This window comes from Rhamphochromis sp. 'chilingali' (assembly GCF_963969265.1).
Source record: "Rhamphochromis sp. 'chilingali' genome assembly, chromosome: 14".
Classification (NCBI taxonomy): domain Eukaryota; kingdom Metazoa; phylum Chordata; class Actinopteri; order Cichliformes; family Cichlidae; genus Rhamphochromis; species Rhamphochromis sp. 'chilingali'.
This window is the reverse complement of record NC_137941.1, coordinates 2745940-2773576: the sequence shown is the minus strand read 5'-3', so window position 1 is coordinate 2773576 and position 27637 is coordinate 2745940. Positions and strand designations below refer to the sequence as shown.

At 42.0% G+C, this 27637-nt stretch overlaps 1 protein-coding gene across 2 annotated transcripts in view; it reads left to right on the top strand.

Annotated features, from left to right (window-relative positions):
* The first annotated feature begins 1160 nt into the window (after nt 1-1160).
* Nucleotides 1161-27637, top strand: part of epb41l5 (erythrocyte membrane protein band 4.1 like 5) — a 38095-nt gene continuing 11618 nt past the window's right edge. Inside the window, exons 1-16 of one of the 2 annotated variants that reach the window (XM_080903695.1) lie at nt 1161-1366; nt 2565-2776; nt 10531-10635; nt 11562-11604; nt 11829-11907; nt 12043-12087; nt 13052-13104; nt 16862-16982; nt 17283-17370; nt 17572-17660; nt 17760-17829; nt 19807-19976; nt 20607-20713; nt 21571-21589; nt 22359-22404; nt 22585-22703. In XM_080903695.1, the coding sequence (XP_080759821.1) occupies nt 2597-2776; nt 10531-10635; nt 11562-11604; nt 11829-11907; nt 12043-12087; nt 13052-13104; nt 16862-16982; nt 17283-17370; nt 17572-17660; nt 17760-17829; nt 19807-19976; nt 20607-20713; nt 21571-21589; nt 22359-22404; nt 22585-22703 (1334 nt within the window). In that variant the 5' untranslated portion in view covers nt 1161-1366; nt 2565-2596. The remainder of the gene's footprint in view (nt 1367-2564; nt 2777-10530; nt 10636-11561; nt 11605-11828; nt 11908-12042; nt 12088-13051; nt 13105-16861; nt 16983-17282; nt 17371-17571; nt 17661-17759; nt 17830-19806; nt 19977-20606; nt 20714-21570; nt 21590-22358; nt 22405-22584; nt 22704-27637) is intronic. The other variant, XM_080903696.1, reaches the window with a different exon arrangement.

Sequence of the window (27637 nt, the reverse complement as noted above, 5' to 3'; positions counted from 1 at the left end):
CTCCTCTGCACGTGCCCTGACCATCTGTACTCATTTCTTATCCAACAGAAGGTCTTAGCATCTTCATCTTTGCCTCCTCGCCTGCATCACTGCCGATCTCGCTGCTTTCTCTTTCACTCTCGCTGCCACCAATCCACTTCTGTCACTCACAGTTTTCTGGGGTATAAAAATCTGTTTGGGTTCCAGATGCAAACATGTGGTCAGTGTGCTGCATTAGGATGCAGTGCAGCAGTGCATGTGCACAATTTCAAAGGCACACATGGTGCATATGCACTTAGTTTAGTGATATTCACCCATTTTTAACGTGCAGGGGAATCGGATTTGAGTGGCAAAGCTGTAAAACTTTGAACATTAATGTGCAAAAATCTGAAGACAGCTGAATCTTTTCAGATCTTAATCACAATAATATAGAAATGAATCAGGATAAGGCATTGTTTTAGCATTTTAAAGGCCTTTTGACAGAAGTCTGCCTGTGTACCTGGCCACAAAACCTCAAAGATGGGCTAAATTTAAAGGCACAGCTGTATTCATATGTGCAGGAAACAAAACTAATTTCAAATGAAACAGCATCAGTTTCTCAGAGGAGATGTTTGCTTTCCAAGTGCCTCTTTAGGTCTAGGGGCCAAGAAAGTTAAACCTATTTACTTCCAGAGTAATTTCTCGTGATAGTTTTCTTTTTCTTAAAAAGGTCATTTCCCGTTTTTCCACAGCGTTCATTACTTTCTGTCTAGATATAGTAATAATGTTTGGGCACACCAATTCCCTTAAATGAACCAGCAGTTCCTACAGCAACCAGTAGGGGGTGATGCTGTTAAACAGTGGCCATACTTTATAATTCGAGTTCAGAAAAATTAAATGAGTGGTTAAATCCTTAAGCGCTGCAGCTTTCCAAAAGCATGCAAGCTGTTGCGAGTTACACGTTTACACATATTTGATTTTACGTGTACCAGCTCAGCAGCCCCTTTCTCTTCTCTCATAAATAAATGAAGTAGAAACTGAAATAAAGTAAATATAAATTGCAAAGAAAATGACCGCTTAATGACATTTTTTGTTTGTTTGTTCGTTCGTTCCAAGTGAGTAGAAAAGTTTAAAAAAAGAAAAGGTGTGTCGCTTTAAAAATGCTAATCGAGTCCCTTTCTTCGGGATTTGTCGTGACGTCACTTCCTGAGGAGCGCTTGCCTCCTACTTTTTGTTGGGACCTGGGAGAGAAAATTATCCCGCAGAGGCACCGAGGCGGAATAAAACAAGGAAAAGGAAGATTAGAAAACCAGAAGTCACAAAGTGCGGAAATGTCCGAGGCTTCTGTTTAGCCGACTGCGATGCAGGCGGGCGTCCTTTCACCGTGAATTCCCGCGAGGAGGTTTTTGTAAGTAGCCCATCATTCAGACGTCCTCGGATCCACAAGTGTCTGCTGGAGCAAGTGTACGTCGGCTCTGGGCGCTAAACGCGGCGTTCGTTTTGCTGTGCGGGGCGCGCCTGCCCGGTCGGAGTCGTACTTCTTAAGCGCGTTGGTGGCTAACGGTTAGCCCGCGCGGTATAACGAACGCACACCTGTTGCTTTTGCTTACACCAGGTACTTGGGGCCTTAACTGGGTAAGGTTACCGATAAAGCTAGGGCTAATTTGATTAATGTTGATCCAATGGATTTTTTAAATTATTTTAGGTCTGTTTCGGACTTTTTTTTTTTAGGAACTTTGGTTTACCGGGTGACCTGAAGTCACAGGAAAAAATAAAATAATTAAAAATACGCACACTTAAGGTCGATTACCGTTAGCAGCTGTTTCAGACTAAGTTAAAACGTAAACTCTAACTTTGTTTTGTCGTGTTTAACGTTACTTTGCCTTCTTGATGTCAAATAACATCGCACATATTTATTTTCTAGATTTATTGTTATATTAAAAAAAGCCTTATCGATGAAATCCTCCCATCAGTCTTTATAATCTATTTGGGGATTCTGTTAGATGGAAAGAAAATCATCTGTTTGACACCAGGTACACGGTTACCTGCCGTCAGTAATTACAGCCCCACCTTATCAGTTCTGTTTTCTTGACTAAATGAGCAGCATAACTTCATACAAAGTGACATAAGCTGTATTTGAATATCAGATTTTTGACAGCTTAGCATAAAATGTGTCACCTGTGCAGCTGTACACCCTAACCAGAGGACACACCTGTTCAGTCACAGCTAAAAACCACTCAGGAGGCATCCTAGTCAGATGTCTGAAACACCTCAGCTGACTCCTTTCAGGTTGGAAGAGCAGTCATTCTACTTTGAGCTCCTCCCAACCCTGAAGTGACAGAGTTCCTCACCCGATCTCTACGGGAGAGCCCAAGCACCGTTCAGAGGAAGCTCATTTCCACTGATTCTACCTGCCATCTCATTCTTTCAACAGCTACTGGAAGTTGTGGCCTTAGGGTGAGGTGTACGAACGTAGGTTGAGAGTGGGCACGCCACCGTGGTTAGGCTGACGGCCATGGCTCGACTACAGACCAACTGCACACAAAACTAATACATTTTTACCTTAATTATTAAAAAAAAAAAATCTATACACTCTTTGATTTCAGGTGCGTACAGGTGCCCTTCCTCTCCCCCCGTCATGTTAAGTTTCCTGCGCAGGACGCTGGGGCGACGCTCCATCCGGAAACATGCAGAGAAAGCCCGGCTACGAGAAGCCCAGCGGGCCACAACGCACATCCCTGCAGCTGGGGATGCAACGTCTATCATCACCTGCCGTGTGTCTCTGCTGGATGGGACAGATGTCAGTGTTGATTTACCGGTAAGGAGTTTTTAAAGATACTTCCCATTGTGCCAGGAAAAGTCTGTCAGCTCCACATCGCACTCTCTTTTATAATTATGATCCTCATTAGAGCCTTTACGTCTTAGAGAATTTCGCTCGCTCTGCGCTCAGTCTTCTGTGAAACTATCAGAAACTGGTGGATGTTAAGTTTTGGGAACATATGCAGGCCTTCTCTGGGCTCCAGACCGGCTCCCAGTTTGTGGACTAGTTCAGGTACAGAGTCCTGATTTGTTCATGCAGGTTCCTGTTATTTCTGACCTTTATGATCAATAAAAATATGGTTTAAAAAAAACAAAAAAAATTATGCACCAATGCAAATCCTTACAAAGTAATTAACAACTTAACTGTTTAGATACAGGAAAACTTGCTGCTCTGCTACATGTGCTGCATACAGTGCTGAGTATATTATAAAACAGACTGAGAGCTATTCTGCTGGACAAACTATAATATAACACCATTTCTAAATTACCAAAAGTATATTTTTCTGCATTATTCTTCAGGGATGAGGAAAACTGGCAGCTTACAAGAGAAAATAGACAAATTTCCTGGGGGAAAAGAGCAAATTTACCAAAAAAAGAACTCTGAAAATAAGTGGTCCTATTATTATTAATTTTTTTAATTAAGTCAAGTAATATTTAATTTTTGATATTGAGTCGTATAGAAATTCATAAAACTTTGATCTTCTCGGATTATTGACTCATAAGAAATATTAGAAACAATGTTATAAAACCAACCAACTTTTACAGATGTGACAGAACAAAATAAAACTGTCCTGAACTAACAACACTGGTCACTATGTTGTTGTACACTGTTGAAGATAAGTGTGCGTCTGTGATAGGACAGATATTTAGGTTGATATCAGCGCTCTAAAAATGTACTTAGCAAGGCTGAATAGCACGTTACAAAAATAAAGAATGACCCATTAACCAGCGCGCATGTGAGAGAGTCTTGTTTTTGGACGCGTCATGATCCTTGCTCATCCTTGAAATCGACACCTTGTTAATAATAGCATCTGAGTGAATCATTCTTTGTGACTAATTGCCTTCAGATGGGCTCTTGACATAAACGGTGTTCTTATGTGGTTATGAGCTGGAAAGTGAAAGCAGTGTACCAGTGACCACAGTGTGCCTGTGTCAGTGGAGCAGTCCTGTTAATCCTATGAAGCGCGTGCTCTCGTGCTCCTGATCACCTGTAATTCCATGATCCTCTCTGGAGAACACGCTCGGTCACATGACATGCTGGTCACCACTCCAGAACTCACTCCTCCCCTTTTTTCTCTTTATTCGTTTCACTTTATTGCCTCACAGACGAGCGCCTTGCTGCACAGTGATAGTGATTGCACTTCTAGGACAGTTTCCCCCTCGTGTGATTATTATTTTCCTGTCACTTCATGTTCTTCCTCCCGTGAGCCAAAACTCCAGTGAAGCCTGAAGCTTATCTTGAAAGCTGTCTTGTATAAATTCCAAGGAAAATGTGCTCGGGAGAAATCCTCCTCACTGTTACTGCCTGATTTCGCTCTCCCCGTTGTAGATGTTGTGGCTCAAACTGCCTGCTGCCAGCAGCAGTGCAGACCTCATTACAGGAATTTCTCATTTGCGAGCAGGAATGTGTTTTACTCAGCATATCTCACAGGTGATGTCACACATCTGAGCCCGTCCTCAGCCTGACCTGCCAAATCCTTAACGTGTAATCCCTCCTACCAGCTCAGTATTGTGCACATGAAGAGAGAGTGCCATTGTTTTCTTACTCGGTCCCTTAGAGGAATGTTATCTGCTTGGACGCGCTCTCTTGGCCTCTTGTTTCTGCTGGGGAATTGATGATTACAGGAATGTTACTACTCCAGCCTGTGCTTGCATTCATACATCTAGAAACTCAGACGTTTGGTGTGTGTGGAAAGCTTCTACAAATGCATTCCAGCAGGACCTTTTTCTTTATGTTGGGACTCTTTGTTTTTCCCCTCCCCAAGATATGCTTGTATGTAGCTTCTGCAAACACTCCCACCTTATCTTGGCGCACTCTCAATGATTGGGCAGCAGCAGACACACACTTGTTAACAGCCTTACTCAGTACTCTCCTCACTCGTTTAACTTCAGTTTGCAGTTACGATAATGTCCCCAGTTAGCTGAAATAGTTGTTTTTCAAAACAAGCAGCTCAATCTTGGTCTTGTTTGACTGTCAAACTTTTCTCCAGAAGGCGTTTGACTCATGCTGTGTTCTTCTTGAACATCCTAATCCCTTTCCTGTCATCTGAGGGTGATTGTTTGGGTCTTCCTCCAGACTTTGTGGTCACACATCCAAATAAACTTGTAGTTAAGTGCAGTTGTTTGAACTGATGATCGTGGAATCTGCAGTTGTGCAGAAATGGCTTCAAGGGATCTTCCCAATGTGTAAATGCACAATTCTCATCCTTAGATTTTAGGCTACGTTCACTCTGCAGGTCTTGATGCTCAATTCAGATTTTTTTATTTTTTTGTCTGCTCGTTCACACTACAAATAAAATGCGACAGCAAACGCGCTCTAGTGTGAACGCTCAAAGCGGCGCATGCGCAAAAGAAGACGTCACACACAACGCGCTCAGTTTAGACCCAGAACAACAGTGTGACTGATGCACCTTAATATAAAGACTTGTTTCGGACTTTACGTTTCCCAATTTTGCTTTAAGTTATAAAGTTATTTTGTTATTTACATTTGGCCTAATAATGACCCTTGTTGCTGTTTTAGAGGAGCGCTGCTTCAAAGGATAGCTGCAGATTTCTGTCAGAATCTGCAGATTATACAGTACAAAGAAAATGTTCACGTTTCTCCAACGTCGTCTTCTCAACAGTTTCACTGGATGGACAGGAAGCGTTCACGTCGTCTTCTCCGGCGCTGATAGTTGGCGTCTGTCTTGTGTCAGTGACGTAAAAGACGGATTTAATGCGACCTGACCATCAAACAGCAGCCGCTTTATAAAACATCAGATATGTATCAGATTCAGGACCACATACGAAAGTGGCCCAGATCGGATTTGAAAATACCGGATTTATGCCGTTCAAACTGTCATAGCATGATCGGATATGGGTCAGAAAAGTTGGATTTGAAGCGCTTTCGCCTGCAGTGTGAATGTAGCCTTAGAGTTCCTTAGACTTTCCTGTTGTTCGGGAAGGTCCAAGGTCAATCTAATGACCACACTCATCGGATTGGTCAGTCCAGTAAGTGCTGTCAAACAAATCCTCTTCATTATGTTGACAAAGAGAAGCTGCCAGTTGTCGTCAGTCACAATATTAACTTCTCATCAACTTAAAAACACTGTAGAAAGTTCAGCACTGCTTATTAATATACATTATTGTGGAATACAGAAAAATAAAAATCTTTGTGTTTTGTTTATTTAAGATGTATGCTGTACAATAATTTCACCCAGAGAATGAACAGTTAAAAGAAATGATTGTAGCCTCTGTAAACGTCTGGTCACAGCTGTAGTGGATGACTCTGGCAGCTTTGCTAGCAATCCAGCTTAGCCTTCTGTGGTACTCGTGACACAGATCTGCTGATGATTAATTTTCAGAGTCAATTTTTTTTTTTAATCATCAATTTTTATCATTGAAGTTGGAACATTTGTTTACAAAGCAAGCACAGACGCAGGCTATCAGTGTGTTAGTCCCAGCAGTCTTTTCTTTCGTGTCTGCTTCATATCTCATCCTGCTTTAATTAGATGTCATAGACGTCTCCCCTCTGTGCTCTGTCAGTGGTCCCTGCCCTTCACTACTTTAAAGCCTGCCTAGTGTAGAGCAGTACCTGTTGACAGACGCTGAGGTGCTGCTGAAACTGGGGGTCTTTCTGATAACCTCATAATAAGCTGTGTCTCACCGGTGGGTTTGTCACTACAAAGTTATGCAGTTTTTCTAAGTGTAGTCATCAGAAAGATTAGTAAAGATTTGGAATAACAGGGATTTTCCAATTAATCAGTTTGAGACACAGTCTGTGTTACCTTCTGTGACTGAACTCGAGTCCTGTGATTTTTGATCATTTGGATCACACAAATATCCGCTACGTTGGAGCTCATTACTCCCCAATAAAATTAAAAATAATTTCATTACAGTGCTGGTAATTTTATTTTGACTCTGACTAAAGCCTCGTTGGGGGATGCCCAATGTACTGTGTATGAAAAACTGAATAATAATGAAAGTTACTAAGAATACAAAAGTGTATTTTAAGGGGTTACGGAAGCACAATTAAAACGTTGTGATGTTCAGAGAGGACCTTTTTGTATTTGCCAGAAGCTGTGTGTGTGTGTGTGAATGCAGAGTTTATTTATCAGTTTTAATTTGACGAGATCAAGATGAAAGAGAATTTTCCCGCCTTGCAGCAGAGCCCTACTGGGAAGTGTTGGCACAATGTTTAGTTAAAAGAACTTAAAGAAAACTTGTTTCCTGTCGCTTTGGGAAGCCTTGATGGTTTGGAGAGGCTGTTGTTTTCCTTTGTTGTTCTATGCTGTTTGAACTGTTTCTCCTACGCTGCCAGCAGCACAGGGAGCTGGACTTTCATTATATTTCATACCAACAGTGTGAGCGCACAGAGTGAAGCAGAGCGAGGTTTAGGAGCAAACGCTTCAGCTTTCGGCCTCCAGATGTCTGCATTTCAGACACTGTTAATAATACGCATGTTACACAGTTCAAGATTCGTTTCTGGAGTTTTATGGTTCAGTAAAACTTAAGTTCTGAAATGAATCGAGATCTGAAATTGGGAATTTAGCACCAGGAGGTGTTGTGTAAGCGCTAAAAATTAACCATGTTGTTGGTGTTGTAACTTTAATGGTTAACTTAAGAAGTGGCTGAATCACAGACAGTTTTTCACTTTGGAGTTTTTACTCTCAAAGAGGAGAACTTTACACTCATAAGCACACGTGCTCAGAAAGTGTTGGCCGTCTTTGGATCTACCATCATCACATTCTCAGTGATGAAGTCTAACAAACCCAGATACACAAACTCTCCCAGTGACCGCACTGAACCTGACTTTCATGCACTTAAAGCCCAAAACAGACCAGATTTCTCTCACTGAGTGAGAACTAAAAGGGAAGTAGCTGAAGTAAGTAACAAGAAGCAAGACAGCAATAGCACTTTGTATTAAAAAAGCCTTTGAAATTTTACAAAGCATGCACGTGCACACAACAGTCCCAGTTTGTCATGTGGACTCTTGGGGAAAATGAACTGCCCGCCCTGCTGCAGAGGCCTCATTAACAGAACCTGCAGCTGCCCTTTTAACCACTCGGTCAGCTTTCAGGTTTGTGTGACAGGAGTGTTGGTTAGCTGTTGTTGCTCTCTGCATTTATACTGTGCCGGCCATCGAAGCAGCAGCTCCGCTGCCTCCTGGCCCTCTCTTCGTCCCGGTCTGCCTTTGCAGACTTCTCACAGTGAAGGCTCTATGGTAGAGTCTAAAGCTGACCAATTTTGCTATAATTGAGCAGCCCTACTTCACAGCTGAGGATAATAATGACAGAAGACCTTTGGACAAAGAGCGGGCTGGATTGTAAACGGCTTCATCACTCATAATCGTATGATTTTACGATGCTTGTAAATGAACGTTTATATTAGAAAACTAGCAAAAAATCCCTTCTTTGCATCTCTAATTTTAATCTGCTCTGTATTTCACTCACAGCTGTTTGTAAGAGGCTCTCTGTGCTCCTGCTGTCAAGTGTCTGTGCGTCACACATTCATTTGCATTGTATAAAACAGTGATTTTTTTTTTTTAACATTTTGAGCTTAAGGTGTAACAAAGGGAAACCAAAAATAAAGCTAAACCTGTATTCATATTAGTCCCTTCTTCTCCTCTCTGCTAGCGTATGCCCTCCATGCATCACCTTAACGTGGCTTTAGGTTCAGACCCAGTCCTCCTTTGAAGTTCTCTACATCTCTCTCATGGTGGTGTTTCAGTGTCGGTCTAGTTTGCTTGGTGACATATTCGCATCCCAAGTCAGACTTAAGCTAAAGCAGACTAACATTTCTACCACCTGAGCAGTGTGGATTGGCTCAGTGGACAGAGGTGCCCTTCGACTCACAGTAAAAAAAAAAAAAAATCTCAGATCACTATAGTGTGTTTTAACACATCAACTGGGAACCAGTGGTATAAACATCTGGCACCAGGTGTCAGCTTAGACATACAGTAACTTAGGAAATGCTGTGTGTCCCTTCTCAATGCTTCCTGGTTTCCTTTATTCTTGTGAGACGTCCGAGTGGCTGGAAATACACCCTGAATAGGATCCACACCTCACAGGTTTACCATCTCTGGTTCTTATATGTAAGACCACCCCAGGCCAAAGGATCCTTCCCTTTTGGACGTTTATTCCCTTCTGTTTTGTTTACACCACTGCCACCAGTTACCCCACCCTATCACCTACACTGACCTTCTTTTGTGTGTAGCACCAGAGAAAAGGTCAAGCCCATGGATGCTTTTTGAATGGAGTATTTAAGAGTAGACTAAATTTACATGCATGCAAACGCTCGAATCGTGTTTTTCTTTCTAAAATAACCCCGTAACCCTTCTACTCATCTTAGATATTGTTTCCTTTTTATGGACACATCGCTCCCCCGGCTGCTTGGTTGGACTCGTACTGCAGTAGTTGATATTGGTTAAAGACTTTTGTTGTCATTAAACAATCTGAGCGTCTCAGAGGGAGAACTGTGTGCTCACAGGGAGGCAGAAAGACTGCAAAGACTCTAACAATGCTACACACACACACACACACACACACACACACACACACACACACACACACACACAATGAGTCCTTTGTGCTCCCTCTCCCAGGGTACTGTAGGGGTGCGGTATGCCTCGTCAGCTATGCCAGCTAGCATGGGGCCAGCCCCCTGTGCTGCCCAGGAGCTCTCTTGGGATCTGTGTGTGTGTGTGTGTGTGTGAGAGAGATCGAGGCAATCCTGCTTAAGCTTTTTACTTAGTTCTTAAACACTTCACCCATTTCTGGAAATAACATTTTGCACATAGTTGTGCCGTTATAGCCTCAGAAAGAATGTCATGTAACTGGTTTGGTTGCATGAAGTGAGATAAATTGGAAACTCTAGGCCTAGTATGTTAGAAACAATGTTACCTGGCACATGGAAAAGTACTGTGGCATCCAGGGAACGTTTTAACTAAAAAGGCTTGTGCTCCAGTAACCGGGGGTGGTGAAACCTGGTAAACAGCTGAAACTGCACCTGTTTGATCAAATAATTCCTACTTTCTTATTATGGACGAACAGACGCTGCCAGCTCGATCAGGCAGTGGTGACCGATTGGTACCGATTTTATAGGCTGATTCTAAACTCCTGAACACTAGAGGACTATGAGAACTGTGGAGCTGCAGATTGATCTCGGATGCACACAAAGCTTCTGTCATGAGATGTGACTGCTCCTCATGGAAATGTGAGACTGAGAGGAGAGCGGTGTATATTTGAGATATTTCCCAGTCCCAACGTGAACGCAGGCAGTGACTGGTACGGCCTCGTCAGAGAGGGCAACACCTATTCAGCTTCTGACAGCTTAACATTTTCTCTAATCTCTTCCACACAAGTCAGAATGTATTCCAGGGAATTATATTATTTCCCATAAAAAATTTTCCAGAGCTGCAGGCATTGCAAAGACTGATCAAATAATCAGTTTTATCATTTATAAACTTCTTGGAGGCCGAGGCAACCCTAACTTTCATTAATGTGCTGAAACAAGAGCACTGAAGTCTTCTCTTTCATGTGTTTGCCTCTACAGAAAAAAGCCAAAGGCGAGGAGCTGTTTGAACAGATCATGTACCATCTGGACATTGTTGAGAAAGACTACTTTGGAATACGCTTCATGGACTCGGCACAAGTTCCAGTAAGCATGGAGGGTGTCTTGTGACTCTGTACTGGTTGTTTTTTGTTTATTTATTAATAAAAAAATTTAATGCCTGACTAAATCTGCAGACTTCCTGTTAATACTTAAAGTTAACATTTTTCCCCCATTACAGATATTGGATTGATGCATAAAAAGTAAATGTTTACACACTGTTTGTTTACTTTTCTAACTTTTAGCACTTATGTTATGGAGAAATATACATCTTATTGTATTTGTTGGGTAAGGAGTTCATTTTAATTTATGACTGTATTATAGTAAATATCAAAAATTTAAATATCTGTTCTTTATCTGTATGTCGCTGCCGTATAATTCTGTGTCATGCTTTTATTTGATATGATACCAAGTGTCTCTGACAGTTGTGTTTTAGCCACATATCCCACATTACTGCTCTCCCAGGAAAGGTTGAGACACAGACTTTCACTTTCAGGGCTTAAAGGCTCGGTCCACTCTGGGAGTCGGGCTGTCCTCTTACACAAACAGTTTGAAGTCATCGGTCTCTCGGGGACTCTGTTCCTTCACTGGGAAACTCAAAGGCAGGCAAACAGGAGGCAGGTTTAGAGCGCTGGGAGAGGGAGGGCTGCAATAAGGAATGTGGGGGAGAGAGATGAGAGAGTGCTGTTCCTCTGTTATCTATCTCTGTCTCTGACATGGACACAGACGCCTCCCTCTCTCTCTAACATAGTTCATGCCTCGCAGAGCCTGAACTTCTAAGAAGAAACCTCGAAGAACAGCGCACTTATTAACCAATTAACTCAAGTGGTCGCTTTGTATCAGTTGACCACACCAGTGCTTTGTTTCTATGTTCAATAAAGGCGCATGTATAGTAATGTTGCTGTTGGCTTTCATGTTAGTTTTGCTAAACCTTGCTGTGTTGATTTAATTGTTGTTGCTTTGTATTCTTTCAGCATTGGCTCGATGTCACAAAAAGTATCAAGAAACAAGTGAAAAGTGAGTATTGCAGCCCAAACACATTGATCCCTGTGTGAAGAGCATGTTTACGTTTTTGGAAGAGAAACTCACCAGCTGGGATTCTCCAGCCGACATCACAAATGGATTTCTTTGAAATGTTAGAGGCCAATACGACTGTGTTCATGTGAATAACACGAGGCACACATTACACGCTATTGTGTTATTAAATTTCATAAATATCTTTTTTAAATTTTTCCATTTAGTTGGCCCTCCTTACTGCCTTCACATGAGAGTCAAGTTCTACTCCTCAGAGCCGAACAACCTGCACGAGGAGCTCACCAGGTGGGCTTAGACACCCACACCTGCATTTCTTTCCTCTCATTTTAAAATCCCACTGTAGTGAACTTTAAAGGAAGTTTTGCCACGCACCACTCAGAAGGGTGAAATATCTGATAATTTCCTTCTGCTTTCTTTCAGATATCTTTTTGTGTTGCAGCTGAAACAAGACCTCCTCAGTAGCAAGTATGTAACTTCTGTTTCTTGCGCACACTTTTAAGCGTTGGCATGTTTTAAGTTGTCAGGTGTTAAGAATGATGCCTGTTCCCATATTTGTTCTTTACATTCTGAGGTTTCTTCTGCTTGTTCAGAGCAGAAAATGATCAGCATTTTTCAGCCTCTCTGCTCGAGCTCTCAAAGCATTTTTATACAACATGTCTCATTCACGTGGGAACACTTCCCTGACAGCTGTTAATACAGCTGTGCTGTAACTGTTTGGTAACTAAACAATCCTGCACTGTAGCCTTTGAATTTAAGTAAGAAGCTTTATTAGTTACCAAGGCGTGGACAGCTTTTCAGTCAGGAATGAAAGTTGGAACGTTTGGCTTACTGAAAGGACACGGAGACATTTACATAGGACTTAGCTGCATTTATTTAAAGGTCAAACTACGTTAGGTTTTTACTTCTGCTTCAAAAAAACGCTCAGTGTGCTCTGCAGACTGTCCTCAGTCATAGTTTCTAAACTCTGACTAGTTAAAATGAACTTGTCCTGCTCAGATGTGATCCTTTTATAAATGTTGGGTTTGCAGTTTTTACCTTGTAAGCTTAACGTTGGGTTACCGAGGAGTTTGTTATTAACAACAGCTCGTCAAACAAGTAAATTCACTGAGTAAGAGAGATGTTGGCAGCGTGGGGGGAACGTCTACAAATCTCTATAGTTTACACAGATCTGAGGAGACACTCGACTGTTGAACTCTGGCTAATGTGTTTAAATGTGAATCCTTTGTGTTGGTTTTCTTTGCCCTCTAACCTTCAGAGTCCTACAGGATTATATATTGACCTGCTGGTCATTGGAGTGTAGATGCCTTCATTCAGTCATTAAATAGAGATTAAAATATGGAATTCTGATTTCCTCTTTGTGGAAGGGAACCTGCAGGCTTGAGCTTCATGGGTTTCACTACGATTCATTTTTGCACGTCTGTGTTTTTAGGCTCGAATGTCCGTTTGACACAGCGGTGGAGTTGGCTGCCTTCTCACTACAGGGTAAGCACATCAGTGTTTCACACACAGCTTATGTTTTATGTAGCTGGTGATTGTTCTGGTCTGGAGATTCGGCTTAGAAAGTCAGTGCAGCCAGATCTTACAGCAGCTGGAGAACTTTAGTCCATGCAAACTAAACGAGGCTGCAGAGCTGTAGCCTCAAATGCTAACTTGGTGTTCTTGGTGAGGTTGTGTGCCAACGAGGCTCTCACATCACAGATGCGTATCTGGAACCAGTCATGGCAGTCTTTGACTTACACTCTGAGCTCCTACCTTCACACACCTGCAGTAGCTGTTTCATAAGTCCAGTGTTTACCTGCAATGAGCCATTTCAGAGGTGCTGCAGAGGAGCAAAGACTGAGTCGCTGGAGACATTTATGGAATGGGCTTGCGTGCACCAACCCTTGTGTGCTCACACTTACACATGGTCATTGTGGGTAAATGCCAGCTCATTAGTGCTCGATCCTCTTCTGTGGCCCCCTAATCCAGCACCCTTTCTGCCTTCTCCCTGCCCCTCAGCTGAGCTTTCTAGCTTTATCTTCAACTTTTTCACATTTCTGTTGTTGGTCCACGTTTAGGGATAGGCTAAAGTTATATTTTCTCCCCCTTTATCCCGAGGCTTAGCTCACAGCTGGACTAGCTAAACAATGAAGATCACAAACCTGAGCTGCTTCTGTGTATCCAAACACTGAAGCCGTAATCACGACTCTTTCTTTCCCTTCTCTCAATTTTTCTGTGTGATGGTTTATTTCTTATGCTGGCAGCTGGAAATACCCGTTACCTCATTGGAGACTTTTAGGTGGGTGATTCAGTATAAAACCAGTTAAATCTGAGGAATTCATGCACACAGTAGTGTTCAGAAGTCTCGAGCAACCCCTCATTTCTTTATGTTTTGCTTCCATGGAGCCAGACTTTCCTGTAATTTTCAAAGTGCTCTTTCTTTGGACGATGGCTGCTTTTTCCTCTCGCTTTCAGTCCAATCCTTGTACCCGACCGTTTTCAGGGAAATGCTTTTGTTTAAGCCGCGTAACTGACCTCTAAATCATCCAGGCACTCAAAGACCCCTAACTCAGTGTTGTGCCTACACATAAGAGGAAACATAGCAAAGAACCAATTTTAAATTTGATTATTGTCTTTGTTACAAGCAGCCGGCCACAGAAACTCGGCATTTATTCTCGAGTTTAAGAAAATGGTAAAGATAACACAGACTGGCATAAAACAGTACTTTTGCACCGTCAATGTGATTTCCAGAGAGCTGTTTGCTGAAAACGTGGCAGCAAACAGAAGATGACGTGAACAGTATGTGAAAGTCAAGTTCTTAAGGACACAGGACCTGAGAGATGCATCTGGAGCTTCATCTGATCCATGTACGGAAATGGTTTCAGTGGGCGATCAAGCAATTGTGCAAACTCTCTTCATGCCTTAAATACTGTGTTTCCATGTATGTTTGCACAGTCTATAAATTGTTGTACCCATTTCCTATTTTTCTAGAAAAATATAAAGAACAGATTTATTTTTATTAATTCATGTAATTATTTAATTTTTAACCCTTCTAAGCCCATCGGAGCGTGCACGCTCTTATTTGTGTAACTATTTTTAATTCCCAGTAGAAGTGCAACCACATAAGCTAGCGCTATAATTTCTTTTGCATATGAAACCAGAGGAGTTGCACTTGCATATCATGCAATCAACTTGTCCCAGGTGGCAGTTTCCTTCCACATATGGCTTTCCAAAAATTGTGTAAAAAGTGCTGGCAACAACAAAAACACACTCCACAAACACGCTTTGCCGATCCGATAGCACTCCCTACGTCGGAATAAATATCAGGGCGAACTATCGCATGTCCGCCATTACCTGCCATAACTGGAAGTGATGTCATTTTTCATGGGAAAGTTTTTTTTTTTTTTCCATTACAGGGCCTTTCAAAGGTTAACTGGTGTTTTTGAAAGTCATGCTTGACTTTATGGCTTTTTGTATAGTTTCTGAGAGGCTTAATTCCACTGGTGGAAATAGTTTATTTTGATGAACATGCTATTATTATATTTATTTTGTTTTTCCTGCAGTTTATAAAAATTGGTGTATCTCAAAAATGAAACTATGAAAACACTCAAAATAGAGCTGGGCGATATGAGATTTTTTCATATCACGATATGTTTTTTTCATTTCAGGCGATAACGATATCTATCACGATATGAGCCAAATAACTATATTTGTAAGATTTAAATGTGCCGTTGCTCACAAGTAAAATGTGAAATAATCAGCAGCTTGTTTTTAAATATTTATTTCCCATAATAAGTTCAACAGGGTAGATGTACTTAAGGAACATGAGACTTTTTCAGATAAATAAAGGCAAATATTGCAAACTACACAAAAGGCAGCCGCTAAAGCGTTTAAGTTTCAAAATAGAACAAACGAAACAGACTAAATTGTCAATTCCACTTAGAAACAAAATATTAATTCTAAAAATAAATCTTAGTTTGTTTTACAGAAGAACAGACAAAACTGACTAACTTTTGTCAATATCAAATAAACTGAGAACTAAAAGGAAATTCTCAATCTCTCCTTGTTGTGTAGCTGAGCTTTTCAAACAGTTTTAACAGTTACTTTAGTCTGACAAAAGCCGAATTAGCGCTTCCAGTCAGAGACTGAGGCTACGTCCACACGTACACGGGTATTTTTGAAAACTGAGATTTTCCGTTTTCGTTTTAAAAAATAATCCCGTCCACACATAAAGGCAGAAATGAAGGAAAACGCTGCTATGAACATGCCAAAGCAGCAGGTGGCGATATATTCCTAACCGTGCAGAAATGTTGGCCAATCAGAAGTCTAGAAGCCTCGGTGGGAAAAAGTAAACAAGGCTGGGGCATAGAAGCAGAACCGAGTCGTATGTGTGGAGGGACAGTAACTGTGTGTATATGTAAGCATTTAAACACTGCAGAGAGTAGAATTAACAGTATTGTAGAAATTCATTTCACCGAAACAATAACGTGGCGCACAGTGTGACGCATGCACCAGTTTATTGTATTTCCAGACTTGCTTTCGGCACAATTTACAGTGCACGCTACTCTGTTTTTTGTCAGACTTGAAATAGCCGAAATACCTTCACACTACGGAACTTCTATGGCTCTTCCGTTCGACAATCTCTCCGGCGTTGGAACCATCATCTGTTTTCTCTTCGGTCACGCTCGGTTGATTTTTCTAGTCGGCACACTCATTTCCTCCATTACCCGCTGGCTGCTTCCCAAACAAACACACGTGCGGCTTGGCACTTGTGCTGCACGTAACAAGTCACGCGACGTGACGCTGCGGCTGTGATTGGTTCGGCTCTGCGCTACTTAATTTGGATTGGCTGACCTTTTTTTTTTTTTTTTTTTTTTTTTTTAAAGAGGACAAGAGCGGCGAGGTCTATCACGATAGCTTAATTTCTCTATCGAGTAAAAGTTATATCGCGATACATATCGTTATCGTTCTATCGCCCAGCTCTAACTCAAAATACATTTCCTGTGGCTGGAAACTATTTTGGGCAACTTTTTTGCATTTACAGTTTTGATGGATAAACCTGAAATTTCTGTAACTAGAAATGTGCGTTTACAAAAACATGTTTTTATGTAGTTACTATGGACTTCATGCATACATATTATTAAAATTTGGGATGTAATGGTTGTATTGATGTATAGCAACTTGAAATGTTTGGTAAAATGCTGAAGGGGGGGGGGGGTATTCCATCATTAACTGTAAAGATGCGTCTGTGTGTTTGCAGCCGAGTTGGGCGACTGTGATCCATTAGAACACAATTTGGATCTCGTGTCAGAGTTTCGCTTCATGCCTGAGCAGACAGAGGAGATGGAGCTGGCTATATATAACACATGGAAGGAGTGCAGGTAAGTGTTTCGTTGTTACTGAGGTAGTGTGTTTATGAGCACAGGTAGAAAGTCATGTAATGGCCACGCTGCCATATACGCCAAACATCTTAGGACTGCACTTTCATTTTTTTTATTCGCACAAAGTTGTTTTAAATCACAACCGAAGGTAAAGACCCGACGATTAAAGAGATCCCCAACAACCAGATGAGTCCACAGCTGGTTTGGGGGATGAGGAGGCAAAGGGAAAGCACATGAAGCGGTGGCAGGGAAGGAGGGGAGTGTAGTCTGATGCATGCGTTTCCTCCTCACCTTTTTCAGAGGTCAGACACCAGCCCAGGCTGAGATCAACTACCTGAATAAAGCAAAGTGGCTCGAAATGTACGGGGTGGACATGCATATGGTGAAGGTAAGTGACACGGTCTTTCTGTACCGTTTACACACACATCAAGCACACGTAGGATCCCAAACAGGAAGTGCCCTTGATGAAAGACAGGAAGAGAAAGGAATGTGCATCGCAACATTAGCATATGATAAGATCATAATGTGAGCTCTTTGATGTGTCTTCTTTCTTCTCCCTTCCTGTCTTTTCATCACTTCTGCCCTGCAGGCTCGAGATGGTAACGAGTACAGCCTGGGCCTGACACCCACTGGAGTTCTGGTGTTTGAAGGACAAACTAAGATCGGCCTTTTCTTCTGGTACGTTTCATTCGGACCTAATTCACTTTTTTTTTTTTTTTTCTTTCCATGCTTTATAGACATAATATTTTGTCCTGCCTTCCTGTGTGACTGTCTTAGGCCCAAGATCACTCGTCTGGATTTCAAGAAGAGCAAACTGACGCTTGTGGTCGTGGAGGATGATGATCAGGTGATCACGAGCGCACACACACGATGCACACATGACGGGCAGCAGACCGTGGAGAATACGGAGTAGACGGGCAGTATCTTCTTAATGTTAATAGAAACAAAGTAAAACCAGGTGTAAAAAAAAAAAGAAGACTAAATTAAATTCAAAATATAGATAAAATGTCTTTAACACCTGCAGTGTGATCACATTATTCAGCACATCAGGTGCGAGCAGGTGTTTTTGTGTGTGCGTTAGGCTGCAAAGTCTCCATTACAGTGGCTGTTCTGAGTTTTTCACTCTGAGTCATAATAAACTCAAATAAAACCGAATTAAAAAAAAAACCTTTAATGAAACTAAACAGAAGTGAAAAAAAAATCAAAATGAAATAAGAATAAAAGCTAATTTAACAAAATTCAAACCTTGTATTAACTCTAGTTGCTGCACGTTTGCTCCTGTTTGAATGAGCTTTTATCATTTTTCTCAGCTGGTCTGGTTGAAGTAAATTAGAAAATACCAGACGCTATAAAAGCTAAACTTTGCAGCTGTAACTCTACACTGTTCGATCTCATGAAACTCACTGAACACATCTAATGTGTCAGCTTCCACAAAGAAACACAAATCAGGATGAATTTCAGCATTTTGAGAAAAGTTCATCTTACAGTGTAAAATCATTTTCTAAGACCTTTCAGAAAATTCCAACAAACAACATTTTTTGTTGTTTCTTATCAAAGAAAAATCCCCCCAAAAAACTTTGTTTGATGTTGTTCCCAATCCATATTATAACAGGGAGGTGTGTGTGTGTGTGTGTGTGTGTGTGTGTGTCCGTCCCTCGGGTCTTTGACTGAGGTTAATAAAGGAGCCTGCCCCCTCTGGTATTTCTGGTATGCGCCCCCCAAACCTCCCAACACACACACATTCTCGTTTTGTTGTCTTAGCAAGGACATGTAATTGACATAATGCAATGCCTGACCCTAAACCTAATCGTAACCCTGACATTAAAACCACATTTTGAGCATCAAAAAGCTTGTGAGGATCAGCGTGTGTGTCCTCACAAGTATAGTGGAATGCCAGTTTCTGGTCCTTATAAAGACGTCTAAACAGGTACACACACAGTTTTCACCTCCTAACTCTGTCCTTTAACAAATGTATGCTGTAGTAATGTGATGCGCACACACACACACACTTTGACAGTAAACCCGTCTGCTCGGGTGGAGGAAGTGAAGCAGTCACTTCCCCTCATCTGTCACTCTAAATTTCAGACCATTTTTTTTCTAACAGCTGGCCAGTCTGTTAACTCACGTGACTGTTTTTTGCTGAAACCCCTGTTGTGTAAAGGATGTTGTGTTTTTCCCCCTTGGAGTGGGAGGTTGGGGTGTAGCTTCATGCATGTGTGAAATACCAGAAGTACACCTGAGAATAGATGGAAATGCAGGAACAGTGTGACTGGCACTGGACCGGCTCCAGGTCTTGTAACTGGCTGCAGTGCCAGGCGGGCTTTCATCCACGCCTCTCTGAGAAATCAAATTAATGAGGCAGCACCTGCGCTGGTGGTACAGCCGTTCATTCCTCGCATATCAGGCCCCTTCAGTAAGGAAAGCTCTGACTGTACTCCATCGCAGACGCAAAAAGCTGGAGGTTCGATGACCAAGCAGTCATTCCTATTACACTTCAGTAAGTCTATGCATGGCTAAAGTACATGCGTAGTTGGGGCATGTAATGCAGACGTGGAAAAAATAATCAAAACTTGTTATGCAGTTTTTCCTGCCCCAACTAGTTTTTCTGGTAAAATGCAGGGATTTTAAACTATACTTAAAATATTAGATTCATCATAAAAATTGTAAATAAAAAATAAAGACATCACTGGCTTGTTTGAGTCCTTTTTACCTGCTAGATCACTGCTGCACTTTCAAGTTCTACTCCAGCTGCAGAAGTTCACAATTTGCTCTAATGATGTCAAACCGCTTTAATCGAGTCCAACCCTGTCCCGATTCTCCTCAGGGTAAAGAGCAGGAGCACACCTTTGTCTTCAGGATGGACCACCCCAAGGCCTGTAAGCATCTCTGGAAGTGTGCTGTGGAGCACCACGCTTTCTTTAGGCTGAGAGGACCTGTGGAGAAGAACTCTGCACGCTCTGGATTCATACGCATGGGCTCACGCTTCAGATACAGGTGAGAGATGCACAGCCAGGGCTGTGGTTGTTCAGAGTCTTTGTGTGTATGTGGTCTTAGTCAGTTTTACGTAACCTTACATCCCAGATCATAAAAAATATAATTCCCAAGCTTTTTTAAAAAGGAAATCACAGGATAAAATTAGGATTTTAGCTCTGAGAAATATGGTTGTGGTGGGAGACTCAAACGTAAACTGGGGATTGTGGCAGACTGCTCGAGATTAATATGTCACAAATTAGATGTGTGTGTTTGTCATTGTGCGCCAAGAAGACCGTCTCAGATTGACAAACAGTGCTTAATCACTCTCTATACATGCCAAGTAGCCCATGTGTGTACACACAGATACTTGCAGTGGTACTGACAGGCACTCGGTATCAACATGCTGCAGTAGCAAGCTGCTTCCCAACTGTGTGTTTAAACATTACCCAGTTGGATAAGCTCTGCAGTAATGTTGATTTAACACGGGGGTTGAAGGGGTTTGTTGTTAATGAAAGGTTATCGCCTGGATGCTTTCAGGGTTCAGCAGGGGTCATTGCTGCGCCTGTTTTTGCCACAGAGCATCGTTAAGAAAGAAATGTTTGTTGGGAACAGTTTGCAACTGTAAAGAAATTCTTGTGTTTGCACGATCAGCGGCAAGACTGAATACCAGACAACAAAGGCCAGCAAAGCAAGGCGCTCGGCATCATTTGAGAGGAGACCGAGCAGACGCTACTCGAGAAGAACCATGCACAGCAGAGGTGAGCCTGAAACGTGACAGTCAGCATTAACACTCACGGGAACAAATATTCATGGAAGCATGCATCACAACATCAGGGGAAAATATTTTATAGTAGAAAGTATTCTTGTGACGTTTTTCCTGTCAGTTTAACTTCTGAAAATTAAAAACACTGACTGATTGGCCACAAAGGATTTCACCTGTGAGTTGAATGAATAAGAGCTGAAGTAGCTGGGAAGGCTTGCACCTGTGCACACAAGGTCCCCCTATGTGCACTGCGTGCTGAGCCGTGCAGTCAGGAACACTGTACGCTTGGGGCACAAATGAACAGAGCTTTAGAAATCCTCTACTCCTTGTGTAAAAAGCATACGATGACCTGCTTGCCCCACTTAGGCAGAGCTACGAGCACTCCTCATCACCCGAGCAGTGCCCCCTGGATTAGCTATGTGAAGGCTAACGTAGTCTCCAAGATGAGCATCATGCCAGGGGGCCTTTGTGTTGCAGGGTCAGGAAAAACCGGTTCGTACTGGAGGAAGGAGAGGTCCTTGAAGAAAAGCTGCCCAGAGTACAGAGTAGCTCACCTTTAAGGGGGATCTTACAGAACATAAGTAACCTGCTGTAACCTCACGAGCCCCTCCCTAAACTATAACACAGGCACACCATGCACCAGTGTAAATGCTGGACATAGCCTCGACCCTTCGTGCAGCCTACACTGTAGCTTTACTTGTGTTAAACTCAAAGACGCTTCTGCAAAGAAATGACTTCAGGGTCTAAATGTTGGTTCAGCATGAACAAGAGTAAAAACAGTCACGTCTGCTGTAAACAAACAGCATTATTCATGTGGACACAGTTCTTAATGTGTTTTCTTTGCTTTTCCAGGACCGTTCAACCCACCAGAGTGAGTACAGAGATGTATAAATGTGTTCTTGTACATTTAAGATACTTTATTTGTCTTTTTTGTGACCATTTTCACATTAATTTATGTAAATGTTATGTCTCATTTATTGATTGTACGGGGGCTTTCGTTCTGAACATCCATACTGGGTCACATGATATAAATTTATCCGAGTATTTTCACTGTTTTCGGGTTAATCATCAGGTTGAGCTATGATCTCGATACAGAGCCTTTTGTTACAGGTGTGTGTGTGTGTGTGTGTGTGTGTGTGTGTGTGTGTGTGTGTGTGTGGGGGCTAAGACGTGATGTCAGCTGTAGCTTTAAGCTGTCGTGGGAACTGAGCTGCTGAGTCAAAGCATTTATGATAAATGAGACTACATTACAGCTCATTAGACTGCACTTTTTTTTAAAGCTGTGTCCAAGACTTGCTGTCTTAATTATGTATGAGGGTTTTCAAATTGCCTCAGGGCAGACGTTAAATTAAAACTTTGTCATAATTTAAGACAACTTTTATGTTTTCATTGTTCCAAAATGTGCCGCATGTGTCCTGGCCTGCAGGCTCGAAGCTCCACGAACACTTTGCCACCAATGATGGTCGCTCACCCAAATTTGCAAGACTTGAAAACTTTATTCTTATTTCTTAAATGTTCTTAGCGTTTTTTGTTTTTGTCTGTCATTTCAGTTACTTGCAGTGTAAAACCAAATAACCTGTATTAAGAATGCTTGAGCAGAGCTGTTTGCTCTTCAAATAAAATCTGTTTCTTTCTCTTAGGGCTCTTTCCTCAGGCAACGGAGTCAATTCCAGCAAAGACAGAAAGGTGAGGAGAAAAGCTGCTGTTTAATTTCTCCACTGTTATCTGGGGAAAGAGAAGAGCAGTGAAACACAGCATCAGGTTTAGATGTTATCACTGAGAGAACAAATGAAGTCAGGTTTAATCATCCGTTCAGCCATATCTGTGGATGTGTAGCTTTAACTTGTTTGCTCTGTGCTCCTCCAGGTGACCCCCAGCAGGAGTGCATGGGCAGCCATGCCCGTGGTCAGCCCGGTCGCTGCTTCTGCCTGTGGACCGATTGAGATCGAGGCTCTGCCCAGGAGTCCTGGGGGAGAAAAAAGAAGGTTGGTGCCTGCACATTTAAAGACTCCTCTAGATCTTTAATTTTTTGAGCTCGTCTTTCTCCCTGACGAGCATTTTAGAAAAGTGAATCAGGATTTTAAAGTTGATTCCTTATTTTTGAATGTCGCTGACGACTTACAGCTGCTCATTGCTGTATGAAAGAAAGATGCAGGAAGACACACAGCAAAAAGATTTGGGTTAAAAATAAGGGAAGGCCACCCGATTCCTTTTAAATGTTTTGACTGTTTCCTGATTGTTGATTGGATAAAAAACAGGCCATGATACTGGCCTCATCGTGCTGCGAGTCCCTTTGTGTGAGAATAGTTTTTTCATGTGAGACCGCGAGTATGGAACGACCCCGGAGTGGACAGGACGTGGATATTCAGTTTTTATCTTTCTACTGTATTTTTTTTAATCCCGTCATTCAGCCTCTGAGTGATGTGTAAATAATTTCAGGCTTTTTTCTGATTTGATCTGTTATTTATGGATTAATTTTGTGCGTGTGTGTGTGACTGAACACAAATGTGCATTTGCATGAATGTATGTAAGCATCCAGCTTTGTTATAAACCTCCCGTGTTTCCTTGTGTGTTCCAGTATGATTATGTACTGAGGATAATTGTCTGGCAGCACGCTGGTAGGTACAGTCAGACTGAACATGCTCTCGCTTTAACCAATCATTCGCTGTGCACTATCGGCTTTGAGACTGCGGCTTTGGAAATGGGTTTTCTTGCTCCGAACAGACAGCAATTCGCCGCCTTTTGCTGTTTGTTCCCTTTTGATCAGCATGGAATGCAGCAAATCGGTGCTGGGAATGGTGTTGTGATTTGGCTGCTGTGCGGGAATCGGCGATGTGATTTCAGCTTTGGATCTATTCTCTTTGATACTGTTGGTGCTTTGTAGTGTGTAGGTATCCTTGCTTTTTTTTCTACTGATGTCATTCTGAGCATCCTGTGAACCACCAACCTCATACTGGAAAACTTTAAGGAAAGTATCAGAACCACAGCTGTGCGTGAATCGGTGTTTATTTACAGATGATCTGTCAGATATATCATATCGTATCCCCAGAAGAGACCTCGGCTTTTATACGAGGATTTCCCAGCATAAACGTGAATGTTTCTGACCCGAACGCGGGTCAGAAACATTCACGCGCTCATTTGGATTTGCAGCTCGGGCTGAAACCATTTCTGCTCAGCTTCCTGTCACGTCTGTGGTGCACTGGCTGATTTTTGTTTTTAGACTTAAACAATAATCCTGGCTCACGTCCTGTGAATGTGGCTTAATGAGTCATTTGTACCCTCGGCTAAAGAGATTCAGAGCAGTTTACCAATTAGTTTACCATTGTGGTAAATGATGCCCAGTAGGAAAAAAACTTAATTGTCCTTTAAATTGACATAAGACTATCTTAAATCAGGCCAAAGCATTTACATGGCCTCAGTCTGCAGACTGCAAATACCTGAAATGAGTTTATGTAATCATTTATTCATTCACTCGATTTTTCATAAAAATCTCAGCATTCCTGCTCTCACATAGATTAAAATGCTGCTGTTACACATTTCCTGTTTTTACCCCTCAGCCATAAAAGGCTGATCGGGTATTGGCGTCACCCACTGGCCGGGCGGCGTGGACGCCCAAGTTTGTGAATGTGATAACTCGAGAATGAGGCGACGTAGGATTGTGATACCGTAAGCCCCTGTACTGAGGGGCTGAGGTAGAGCACCGACTGCCTCCAGTAGTTTTAGAGCTTTTAGGAAAGATTACGTTTACGTCTGATGTTGTTTCAGCGACACGTACGGGCCGGCGATGCTGTGTTCTTGAGGCGATGCTGTCGAGCCTTCAGGGACTTCATTAAAAATGTTTCATCAGCCTAAGATCTTAAACCGAGATGACCTCAGTCTGTTTATAACCGACTGAGTGGACACGAGGAGGATGCTTTGACAGTGACATTGTTACATCACTAATGCTTTCGACTAATCCCCCGTGCTCTTTCCTTTCTCCTCTCCAGCTCTGCTTTCTCTCTCGCTTTGAAATCAATGGGGTTTTGGGTTTTTGCATGGACCCCACCCCACCCCCCATTAACCCGCCTGATAACATGAACAGTCAACAGAGAAATAAGTTGATTTTAAACTGTGATACAGACATTATAGTCTAGATTATATATAACAGGCAGAACTTCTAAAACCAACTTTATTCAGAACAACAACGCACACATAACATCGACGTTCAGCATAAAAACACATAACACATATTATTTGTAAGGATTCGAGTGTTATAAAAATCCCCAAATGCTTTATAGATGCCGACAGTTTTGATATCTTGGGCAGTTTATATGGTGTCATCCAGATTCATTAACATGCATACATACGCTATGATCATCTCTGTGACATGTATATAAAATAAATAAGACTAATCATCAGTGGCAGCAGATTAGAAAAGCCTTGATGTTATGGTGAGAGTGGAAACATTGGGGAGTATTTCAGGCGAGCGTAACAGCAAAAAACAAAGTGAAATTAAAATGTGAGAAATACTAATTTAAAAATAACGACTGAAATTTCTACAAACTTTTAAAAAAAGGCGTTAATGAGCCCACGGTGACATCATCAGTGTCCCATACTGCCATGTGTCTTTAAAGGTTGCCCCCTCCCTGACCCTTATTCAGTCCTGTAAGCTGTTTTACTTCTCTGAACGTTATCGTAAGTGTTAGTGGGTCGGTCTCAGCTCAGTCTCTTTGGAAACAATGTAACGATTTAAAAAACATAAAATGAAAAATACAAATCAAATCTGTTGCTAAACACTGCACGCAAAACCTAAAGGTCATTGGAAGTTCACCCACTTATCATCCCGTACCATCAAGTCAGTCCCAGTTTGGACTCAAACTCCCAGGAGACCCGTCGCGGATAAAAGCTTCTGCTCAGGAATATATAAACAGTATGAACATGGATTTGACATGAGCTATCAAACATCAGCCCCTAGAGGTGCAACGCCGGGTCACCGATGCCCCAGAGACGTCCAGTCACTTCACTTAAGTGTTTATGTGACAGCACATGTCACACCACACTTCAGTGCACGCTGGCAGACGTGTTGCAATAAGCTGGATGGCATACTCCTGACACCGCAGAGCTCGTCACGCAAACCCGCGTCTTACTCGTTTATCCAGAATGATTTATGCCCATCAGAGCAGCTGCTTTTGTCACTGAATAAATGGTAACATATTTACACAACTTGTCACAGTTATTACACACTCTCCTACGTTCATGTTATCAGCCTCCTGCTGCCTTCTTTATTCCCTTTCTTTTCTTTTAACAATCTTCTTCTTCTGCACAATAATTGCTTTCCTCCCAGTCTCACTCTTTACTTCACCTCACACACCCTGTATCTTCACTACCTCATCAGCTTCCCTTTGTCACTCTTTCACTGCCACCCTGTTGTCCTCAGGTGTCCTCTTTCCTCCATCCTCCCCGCTCTTTTTCATCAAGGTTCCCCAAACGGAGCGGGACAGATCCGACCAGCTGGCCGCCGTCTCACCAGCTGTACCGGCGCGAACTGGTCTGCACGCTAATGAATGGGAAAGGCTCAGCAGTGAAGTGACTCGCCTCGCCTAGTGCGAATGTACAGATTTGTGATTAAGTGAAGCGTTCCTCAGCAGAAGTCTAACACTACCCACATCCCCCCCTTTCCCTTCAGTCCATCTCTGCACCTCATGCCTCTGCTCCTTGACCTTTGGCTCAGTGACAGTTTTGAAAAGATAACTTCCCATTGCTGCTTTCCCTCTGCTTCCTTGGCCTCTCCTTTCTGTCCTCCTCCCCCCTCTTTTTTTCCCTCCTCCTGACCTTCATGCCAAACCTCAGGGGGGAGGCTGGCAGGCAGGGGTGAGATGGTATCAGGCTCAGTTTTGTGAATTCAATTCCAGTCTTGACTCTGTGAGGAAACAGCAGGTCAGAGGTTCTGGGGGATTTAGGCTGGTCCTCTTCTGCTCCTTTCCCCCCCTCAGTCTCAGAAACAATTTCCTGTGTTTGTAATATTTCACACACTACTGCTGTGTTTAAATTCAGTTAAACATTTTTATAAATGAAATGAATTCGATTTTTTTTTTTTTTTAAAGTGAATCTGTTCTTGCATTTCTGCTGCTCTGTTTAAAAGGGAGTTGGATAAGAGGGTGGGTGTCGTTCACCTGTAGGCAGATTAGTCTGAAAGGGTTTTAGCTGTAGGTGAAAAATGAAGCTAACGGTTCACCATGTCTATTTCCAAATAATGTCTGGATTAGTTAAATTCTGTTTGAAGGTTTTATTGTTGTCTAATCATATTTTATGTTGAGCTTCTGTGAAAGCTTCTGAAATGAACCCGATGCTGCCTCCCCATTCAACTTCTAGCAAGAGATCGAGCTAGAATAATGCATTGAAACGTGCTGCAGTACAGTAACGTCTACCTGCGAGCATGCCACAGTTAAATGCTGAATAATCACGTAAATAATTCAAATGCACTGATCTTACATGGTAATTACACTGTTTATTGCACATCTCAACCAAATGAAGATAAATATGTAATATTACGTAGTTAATTGTTTACAACATGACCAAAGCGTTTGTCTTTAGAAACTGTGTTCGATTTTAAATCAAAGCAGGATAGTTTAAATAAAGTTAGTTGTATTTCAGATCAGTCTTATTTTGAAATGATGAAATCAGAAAAGGCTCCAACTTTGGATGTTTGTTAGAAATATTTTATTTAACACGGTCACAACTTTGTCATTCTATGTTCAATTGTTTTAAGCCAATTAAAAAAGCTAATAAATACACATTGGAAGTAAGTCGTACATTTACGTTCTCACCTTTGCTTTAGAATATAGTGCAAAGAATATTTTGTCTGTAATGTGATAAAGTTTGTGTTTTCGGTTTGGAACAAATCAACTTATCATTAGTGCTGCCACGATTAGTCGACTAG